This window comes from Lucilia sericata, unplaced genomic scaffold (assembly GCF_015586225.1).
Source record: "Lucilia sericata isolate MDLA Ls3-8-SP2 unplaced genomic scaffold, ASM1558622v1 Contig001119F_arrow, whole genome shotgun sequence".
NCBI classification, from domain to species: Eukaryota; Metazoa; Arthropoda; class Insecta; order Diptera; family Calliphoridae; genus Lucilia; species Lucilia sericata.
In genome coordinates, this window is record NW_023995091.1 from 143,391 (window position 1) to 154,580 (window position 11,190).

The 11,190-nt window shown below is 31.2% G+C and overlaps 1 protein-coding gene across 1 annotated transcript in view; it reads left to right on the forward strand.

The window, feature by feature from the left end:
- LOC119610109 overlaps positions 1-710 on the forward strand; it is a 109,048-nt gene extending 108,338 nt beyond the window's left edge. Inside the window, exons 2-3 of the mRNA XM_037965208.1 lie at positions 262-440; positions 509-710. Of these exons, the coding sequence (XP_037821136.1) occupies positions 262-418 (157 nt within the window). The 3' untranslated portion in view covers positions 419-440; positions 509-710. The remainder of the gene's footprint in view (positions 1-261; positions 441-508) is intronic.
- The last annotated feature ends 10,480 nt before the right edge of the window (positions 711-11,190 follow it).

Consider the following 11,190-nt stretch of genomic DNA (forward strand, 5'->3'; position numbering starts at 1 on the left):
AGTCTCGGCATAGTCTAATTTATAGTCGAGTCTATAGTCTAGTCTACAGTCTAGTCTATAGTCTAATCTATAGTGTTATCTATAGCCTAGACTTGTCTATTGTCTAGTCTATTGTCTAGTCTATAGTGTTGTCTATAGTCTAGCTTGCTTGTTCTATAGAAAAATACTCTTAAACAGACCAACGTTTTCTACAAAAAAGACATATTTTTTGTTGTATTAAGTTTTATGAGTTTTTTTAACATGAATTTCTCTCTCTTTCAGCTTAAATGTCCACATTATCTTATTGGTGCGTGATCCACGCGGAACCATGCAATCTCGTCGCCATCGTACTTGGTGTGGTGGTAATCCAGACTGTGAAGATCCTCAAATGTTATGTGAGGATTTAGTGGCTGATTATAAACCGCTGAGATTTTACTAAAGAAATATCCTGCAAGATTTAGGTAAATTGGTTGCATTTGCAAACTAAGGTTTTTATATTAATTCAAAATGTTTCTCTAATTTCCTTTAGAACTTTAAGATACGAAGATTTATCCTTGGATCCATATGATATGGCCCAAGAGGTATTACAATTTTATGGTTTACCATTCGATCCATTGGTCGAAGAATTCTTAGATACTCATACCAAAGTGAATATTGGTGGTGTTAGTTCAACATATCGTGATTCGAAATCAGCACCGTTTCATTGGAAACAAGATTTAAAACCAGAAGATGTAAGTACAAAGTCTTTGGAATCGAATGAAGAGCAAACTAGAGTATAGACAAGAGACTAGTTTGAAGACAAGAGTAGAGGTTAGACTAGAGACTAGTCTGGAGACTAGAGACTAATCTGCAGACTAGAATAGACAATAGATTAGACTAGAGAATATACTATAGACTAAACTATATACTAGACTGTAGATTAGTTTATATACTAGACTATGGATGAGACTATAGACTAGACAATAGACTGAACTATAGACTAGACTATGGACTAGACTATAGACTAGACTATGGACTAGACTATGGACTAGACTATGGACTAGAATATAGACTAGACTATAGACTAGACTATAGACTACACTATGACTAGACTATAGGACTAGACTATAGACTAGACTATAGACCAGACTATAGACTAGACTATAGACTAGACTATAGACTAGACTATAGACTAGACTATAGACTAGACTATAGACTAGACTATAGACTAGACTATAGACTAGACTATAGGCTAGACCATAGACTAGACTATAGACTAGACTATAGACTAGACTATAGACTAGACTATAGATAGACTATAGGCTAGACCATAGACTAGACTATAGGCTAGACCATAGACTAGACCATAGACTAGACCATAGACTAGACTATAGACTAGACTATATACTAGGACTATTACTAATATATATATAGACTATACTATAATAGATACACTATATATATACACTAGACTACTATAGACTAGACTATAGACTAGACTATAGACTAACTATAGACTAGACTATAGACTAGACTATAGACTAGACTATAGACTAGACTATAGACTAGACTATAGACTAGACTATAGACTAGACATAGACTAGACTATAACTAGCTATAGACTAGACATAGACTAGACTATAGACTAGACATAGACTAGACTATAGACTAGACTATAGACTAGACTATAGACTAGACTATAGACTAGACTATAGACTAGACTATAGACTAGGACTTAGCACTATAGACTAGACTAGACTAGACTATAGACTAGACTATAGACTAGACTATAGACTAGACTATAGACTAGACTATAGACTAGACTATAGACTAGACTATAGACTAGACTATAGACTAGACAATAGACTAGACTATAGACTAGACTATAGACTAGACTAATAGCTACGGACTATAGACTAAGACTATAGACTAGACTATAGACTAGACTATAGACTAGACTACTAGACTAGACTATAGACTAGACTATAGACTAGACTTATAGACTAGACTATAGACTAGACTAGACTATAGACTAGACTATAGACTAGACTATAGACTAGACTATAGACTAGACTATAGACTAGACTATAGACTAGACTATAGACAGACTATAGACTACACTTAGACTAGACTATAGACCTTGACTATAGACTAGACTATAGACTTGACTATAGACTAGACTATAGACTAGACTATAGACTAGACTATAGACTAGACTATAGACTAGACTATAGACTAGGACTATAGACTAGACTATAGGACTAGACTATAGACTAGACTATAGACTAGACTATAGGCTAGACCATAGACTAGGACTATAGACTAGACTATAGACTACACTATAGACTATACTATAGACTGGACTATACCCTAGACTATGGACTAGACTATAGACTAGACTATAGACTAGACTATAGACTAGACTATAGACTAGACTATAGACTAGACTATAGACTAGACTATAGACTAGACTATAGACTAGACTAATAGACTAGGACTATAGACTAGACTATAGCCTAGACTATAGACTAGACTATAGACTAGACTATAGACTAGACTATAGACTAGACTAGACTACTTGACTATAGACTAGACTATAGACTAGACTATAGACTAGACTGTAGACTAGACTATAGACAAGACTATAGACAAGACTATAGACTAGACTATAGACTAGACTATAGACTAGACTATAGACTAGACTATATACTAGACTATAGACTAGACTATAGACTAGACTATAGACTAGACTATAGACTAGACTATAGACTAGACTATAGACTAGACTATAGACTAGACTATAGACTAGACTATAGACTAGGACTATAGACTAGACTATAGACTATACTATAGACTAGACTATAGACTAGACTATAGACTAGACTATAGACTAGACTATAGTCTAGACTAAGACTAGACTATAGACTATACTATAGACTAGACTATAGACTAGACTATAGACTAGACTATAGACTAGACTATAGACTAGACTATAGTCTAGACTAAAGACTAGACTATAGACTAGACTATAGACTGGACTATAGACTAGACTATAGACTAGACTAGTCTAGACTAAAGACTAGACTATAGACTAGACTATAGACTAGACTATAGACTAGACTATAGACTAGACTATAGACTAGACTATAGACTAGACTATATACTAGACTATAGACTAGACTATAGACTAGACTATAGACTAGACTATAGACTAGACTATAGACTAGACTATAGACTAGACTATATACTAGACTATAGACTAGACTATAGACTAGACTATAGACTAGACTATAGACTAGACTATAGACTAGACTATAGACTAGACTATAGACTAAACTATATACTAGACTATAGACTAGACTATAGACTAGACTATAGACTAGAATATAGACTAGACTATAGACTAGACTATAGACTAGACTATAGACTAGACTATAGACTAGACTATATACTAGAATATAGACTAGACTATAGACTAGACTATAGACTAACTATAGACTAGACTATATACTAGACTATAGACTAGAACTATAGACTAGACTATAGACTAGACTATAGACTAGACTATAGACTAGACTATACTGACTATAGACTAGACTATAGACTAGACTATAGACTAGACTATAGACTAGACTATAGACTAGACTATAGACTAGGACTATAGACTAGACTATAGACTAGACTATAGACTAGACTATAGACTAGACTATAGACTAGACTATAGACTAGACTATAGACTAGACTATAGACTAGACTATAGACTAGACTATAGACTAGACTATAGACTAGACTATAGACTAGACTATAGACTAGACTATAGACTAGACTATAGACTAGACTATAGGCTATACTATAGACTAGACTATAGACTAGACTATAGACTAGACTATAGACTAGACTATAGACTAGACTATAGACTAGACTATAGACTAGACTATAGACTATACTATAGACTAGACTATAGACTAGACTATAATATAGACTAGACTATAAACTTGCTCTGTTTAGGAGCCTTTTTCTTTAGAAAAACTTGCTTTATTTAAGAGACACTTTAATATGTTTAATCTTTTTTCTTTTATATAGATTAATACATACAACAACATTGCACAAAAGCTATGGAATTATGGGGCTATCGTAAAATCGAAAATTTCACCGATTATGCCCGTAATTTCGATCCTATTGTTATGCCGCCTCCATTTACGTGAGACTCTTATGAAAAAATCCAGCAGCAGTCTAAACTGCAGCAGTAGCACCAGCAGCAACAACAGCCACAGCCGCTAAAATATCATCAATAACAGCAACAATAACATTATCAAAAAACAATACAACTCTAGAGTTATCACTCCTAATCATTTTAAACTCGTTTATATTTTATATTTTAATAGAGCTATAAGTTTTTTTTTTATAAAAATCATTTTTAATCCTATTATTGCTCTAATTCAAAAAAAAATTTTAAATACTTTTTTTGCAAAAACAAAAAAAAAACACATTTTTATTTAAGTTGTGATATAGTAAGTTTTAAAAATAAATTTTTTAAAAAAAATATTAAATTATTTTAAAATTAAAAGAAAAAGAAATCTCCCTTAAGGCATCATCTATCTATCTCATGTTATTATACACTTAAAAAAAAACACAGAGAATTTAGTTAAAACAAATTTTTTAACACTTTAAAAATAAATAAAAAATTAGAAAAAAATAAAATTAAAATAAATTCAAAGCTAAATAAGTAATTAGATAATGCTCCAAGTATTTTATAGCATTTTTTTTGGTAAAGCAAATAAAAAAAAATTATTAAAAAAATTAAAACAATATTTTTTATGTAATAAAAAATATAAACGTATACATAAACTTAAGTTTTGTTAAATTAATAATATAATAATTAAAAACAAAAAACTAAAATGTGCAATGATATTATAATTAAAAAAAAATTAAACCCGCATAAAATCGTAATAAATTTAGTTTTTAAGTAATAAATTTTTAAATTTTAAGCTTAAATATAACAAACACACTTAGTTTAAAGTTAGTTATACTTATACATATAAATAAATAATAAATTATTTTAAATAAAAGGAACATTAAACTGCTGTCGGTTTAAGCAAAATGCCTAAAGTTTCTTAGGCAAACAGTAGTTTTTAAGCGAGTCCTTCGAATTGTGTACTTTTTTTAGTTGTAGTTTTATTAAAACGAATTTGTTTTTGTATTTAGTTTATGTGTTTTCAGTTTTAGAGTATAAATATTATTATTATTATTATCTATATATATAAAATTCTAACGTTACTGACTGACTGACTGACTGACTGACTGATTCACTGACTGATTCATCATCGCACAGCCTAAACGGTTGAAGCTAAAGAGCTGAAATTTGGACAGGAGGTTGGTCTCCCGCCAAATAGATCCACTAAGACGGGATTTTTGGAAATTCGAATGTTTAGGGGGTAAAAAGGGTAAAAACGGGTAAATTCGGTAACCTTATATCTCCTAAACTAGAAAAGATAAAAAAACAGTTTAAAGCTTATCGTCGTTCATTTAAAAAATAAACGGACAGGTGTCTGGTACTTTTTTAAAATTCGGCCCTTTTAGGGAATAACGGGTAAAAACTGTATTTTGGTACTTTTTTCGCACCCCATGTATCTTTTGAACCAGTGCACATTCAAAAAATATTTTTGGCTCCTTCATAACTTAACGAAAAAATAAAAATATGAATTTAGTACTTTTTGGATATTCGGACGTTTAAGGGGTTAAAATTGTACCTATTTTTGGTACTTTTTTCATAAAACATTGTTTTTGGTTTATTAACTTATACATATGAATACATAATAACGGGCTCCCACTACGATGTTGCAACTTCTTGGAATAGAATATTTATTTCGTTAATGGGGAGGAAAAAAGTACCAAAAGGGGTAAAAACGGGAAATTTGATTTTATTCAACCACAATGATCCAATTTAGATAAAATTTTTAAATTTAGAAACACTAAATATCCTAATGGAGTGTTATTTGGAACCGGTATCAAGTGATATTTTTTGGTACTTTTCATTCTCCAACTGGTCCTTTTTGAGTTTTCTATGATATTGAAATAGAAACATGAAATTAATAATAAAGGGACTTTTCGCTACTTTTTCGTTCTACACAGGTACTTTTTGAGTTTTCTTTAAAATTAAACCTAGAAACATGAAATTAAGCATGTAGAGCTCGGAGTAAATGAGAATCTATAAAATGGGACTTTTTGGTACTTTTTCGTTCTTCAAAAGGTACTTTTTGAATTTTCTATAAAATTTAACCTAGAAACATGAAATTAAGCATGTAGAGCCCTTAGTAAATGAGAATCTATAAAAGGGGACTTTTTGGTACTTTTTCGTCCTTCGACTGGTACTTTTGAGTTTTCTATAAAATTTAACCTAGAAACATGAAATTAAGCATGTAGAGCCCTTAGTAAATGAGAATCTATAAAAGGGGACTTTTGGTACTTTTTCGTCTTTCGACTGGTACTTTTGAGTTTTCTATAAAATTTAACCTAGAAACATGAAATTAAGCATGTAGAGCCCGGAGTAAATGAGAATCTATAAAAGGGGACTTTTGGAACTTTTTTCGTCTTTCGACTGGTACTTTTTGAGTTTTCTATAAAATTTAACCTAGAAACATGAAATTAAGCATGTAGAGCCCAGAGTAAATGAGAATCTATAATAGGGGACTTTTTGGTACTTTTCGTCCTTCGACTGGTACTTTTTTGAGTTTTCTATAAAATTTAACCTAGAAACATGAAATTAAGCATGTAGAGCCCTTAGTTAATGAGAATCTATAAAAGGGGACTTTTTGGTACTTTTTCGTCCTTCGACTGATACTTTTTGAGTTTTCTATAAAATTTAACCTAGAAACATGAAATTAAGCATGTAGAGCCCTTAGTAAATGAGAATCTATAAAAGGGGACTTTTTGGTACTTTTTCGTCTTTCGACTGGTACTTTTTGAGTTTTCTATAAAATTTAACCTAGAAACATGAAATTAAGCATGTAGAGCCCGGAGTAAATGAGAATCTATAAAAGGGGACTTTTTGGAACTTTTTCGTCTTTCGACTGGTACTTTTTGAGTTTTCTATAAAATTTAACCTAGAAACATGAAATTAAGCATGTAGAGCCCAGAGTAAATGAGAATCTATAATAGGGGACTTTTTGGTACTTTTTCGTCCTTCGACTGGTACTTTTTGAGTTTTCTATAAAATTTAACCTAGAAACATGAAATTAAGCATGTAGAGCCCTTAGTTAATGAGAATCTATAAAAGGGGACTTTTGGTACTTTTTCGTCCTTCGACTGATACTTTTTGAGTTTTCTATAAAATTTAACCTAGAAACATGAAATTAAGCATGTAGAGCCCGGAGTAAATGAGAATCTATAAAAGGGGACTTTTTGGAACTTTTTCGTCTTTCGACTTTTACTTTTTGAGTTTTCTATAAAATTTAACCTAGAAACATGAATTTAAGCATGTAGTGCCCAGAGTAAATGAGAATCTATAATAGGGGACTTTTTGGTACTTTTCGTCCTCCGACTGGTACTTTTTGAGTTTTCTATAAAATTTAACCTAGAAACATGAAATTAAGCATGTAGAGCCCTTAGTAAATGAGAATCTATAAAAGGGGACTTTTTGGTACTTTTTCGTCCTTCGACTGGTACTTTTTGAGTTTTCTATAAAATTTAACCTAGAAACATGAAATTAAGCATGTAGAGCCCAGAGTAAATGAGAATCTATAATAGGGGACTTTTTGGTACTTTTTCGTCCTTCGACTGGTACTTTTTGAGTTTTCTATAAAATTGAACCTAGAAACATGAAATTAAGCATGTAGAGCCCAGAGTAAATGAGAATCTATAATAGGGGACTTTTTGGTACTTTTTCGTCCTTCGACTGGTACTTTTTGAGTTTTCTATAAAATTTAACCTAGAAACATGAAATTAAGCATGCGGAGGCCTTAGTTAATGAGAATCTATAAAAGGGGACTTTTTGGTACTTTTTCGTTCTTCAAAAGGTACTTTATGAATTTTCTATAATATTGAAAATAGAAACATGAAAGTATGCATGTAGAGCCTGGATTAAATGAGAAACTATAAAAGGGGACTTTTTGGTACTTTTTTGTTTTCTATAAAATTTAACCTAGAAACATGAAATTAAGCATGTAGAGCCCGGAGTAAATGAGAATCTATAAAGGGGACTATTTGGTACTTTTTCGTCTTTCGACTGGTACTTTTTGAGTTTTCTATAAAATTTAACCTAGAAACATGAAATTAAGCATGTAGAGCCCTTAGTAAATGAGAGTCTATAAAAGGGGACTTTTTGGTACTTTTTCGTCCTTCGACTGGTACTTTTTGAGTTTTCTATAAAATTTAACCTAGAAACATGAAATTAAGCATGTAGAGCCCTTATTAAATGAGAATCTATAAAAGGGGACTTTTTGGTACTTTTTCGTCCTTCGACTGGTACTTTTTGAGTTTTCTATAAAATTTAACCTAGAAACATGAAATTAAGCATGTAGAGCCCTTAGTAATGAGAATCTATAAAAGGGGACTTTTTGGAACTTTTTCGTCTTTCGACTGGTACTTTTTGAGTTTTCTATAAAATTTAACCTAGAAACATCAAATTAAGCATGTAGAGCCCGGAGTAAATGAGAATCTATAAAAGGGGACTTTTTGGTACTTTTTCGTCCTTCGAATGGTACTTTTTGAGTTTTCTATAAAATTTAACCTAGAAACATGAAATTAAGCATGTAGAGCCCTTAGTAAATGAGAATCTATAAAAGGGGACTTTTTGGTACTTTTTCGTTCTTCAAAAGGTACTTTATGAATTTTCTATAATATTGAAAATAGAAACATGAAAGTATGCATGTAGAGCCTGGATTAAGTGAGAAACTATAAAAGGGGACTTTTGTTCTTCAAAAGGTACTTTTTGAATTTTCTATAATATTGAACCTAGAAACATGAAATTAAACATGTAGAGCCCTTAGTAAATGAGAATCTATAAAAGGGGACTTTTTGGTACTTTTTCGTTCTTCAAAAGGTACTTTATGAATTTTCTATAATATTGAAAATAGAAACATGAAGTATGCATGTAGAGCCTGGATTAAGTGAGAAACTATAAAAGGGGACTTTTTGGTACTTTTTTGTTCTTCAAAAGGTACTTTTGAATTTTCTATAATATTGATCCTCGAAGCATGAAATTAAGCATGTAGAGCCTGGATTAAATGAGAATCTATAAAAGGGGGACTTTTGGTACTTTTTCGTTCTTCAAAAGGTACTTTTTTGAATTTCTATAATATTGATCCTAGAAGCATGAAATTAAGCATATAGAGCCTGAGTAAATGAGAATCTATAAGAGGGGACTTTTTGGTACTTTTTCGTTCTTCAAAAGGTACTTTTTTAATTTTCTATAATATTGAACCTAGAAACATGAAATTAAGCAAGTACAGCCAAGATTAAGTGATAACCTATAAAAGGGGGACTTTTCGGCACTTTTCGTTCTTCAAAAGGTACTTTTTGAATTTTCTATAATATGAACCTAGAAACATGAATAAGTACGTAGAGCCCGGAGTAAGTGAGAACATATAAAAGAGGACTTTTTGGTAATTTTCGTTCCTTCAAAAAGGTACTTTTGTGTTTTTTATAACATGAAATTAACCATGTGGAGCCCGGAGTTAATGAGAATCTATAAAAGGGGACCCTTTGGTAATTTTTCGTTCTTTCAACTGGTACTTTTTTTAATTTTCTATAATATGAACTTAGGAACATGAAATTAAATAAAAGAGGTCTTTTGTTACTTTTTCGTACTTCATTGGTACTTTTTGAGTTTTCTAAAATATTGAATATATAACATAAATTTAAATAGGGGACTTTTTGATATTGCAGATATATATACATTTACAATAATATTTATTTTATTCCATTACGATGAGGGTAGCGAAGCACACTGGGTATAGCTAGTTATTAATAAATTTACAATATTTTAAATTATACTGCAAATTTTGTTGGTTTATTTTTCTTTATGATTTTTAAAGATTTGAATATTTTGTTATTATTATAATTTAAAAAATATTCAGTTTCTGTTATTTTGGGGACTAGACTAAACTATGGACTAGACTATAGATTAGACAATAGATTATACAATCGACTAGACTACTGACTAGACTATAGACCAGACAATAGACTAGACTATAGACTACACTATGGACTAGACTATAGACTAGACTATAGACTAGTCTACAAACTAAACTATCTACTAGACTATAGATTAGACAATAGATTATGCAATCGACTAGACTATAGACCAGACAATAGACTAGACTATAGACCAGACAATAGACTAGACTATAGACTACACTATGGACTAGACTATAGACTAGACTATAGACTAGACTATAGACTAGACTATAGACTAGACTATATACTAGACTATAGACTAGACTATAGACTAGACTATAGACTAGACTATAGACTAGACTATAGACCAGACTATAGACTAGACTATAGACTAGACTATAGACTAGACTTAGACTAGACTACACTATAGACTAGACTATAGACTAGACTATAGACTAGACTATAGACTAGACTATAGACTAGACTATAGACTAGACTATAGACTAGACTATAGACTAGACTATAGACTAGACTATAGACTAGACTATAGACTAGACTATAGACTAGACTATAGACTAGACTATAGACTAGACTATAGACTAGACTATAGACTAGACTATAGACTAGACTATAGACTAGACTATAGACTAGACTATAGACTAGACTATAGACTAGACTATAGACTAGACTATAGACTAGACTATAGACTAGACTATAGACTAGACTATAGACTAGACTATAGACTAGACTATAGACTAGACTATAGACTAGACTATAGACTAGACTATAGACTAGACTATAGACTAGACTATAGACTAGACTATAGACTAGACTATAGACTAGACTAGAGAGTAGACTAGACTAGACTATAGACTAGACTATAGACTAGACTATAGACTAGACTATAGATTAGACTATAGACTAGACTATAGACTAGACTATAGACTAGACTATAGACTAGACTATAGACTAGACTATAGACTAGACTATAGACTAGACTATAAACTAGACTATAGACTAGACTATAGACTAGACTATAGACTAGACTTTTGAGTACACTATAGACTAGACTATAGACCAAACTATAGACTAGTATATAGACTAGATAGACTAGAC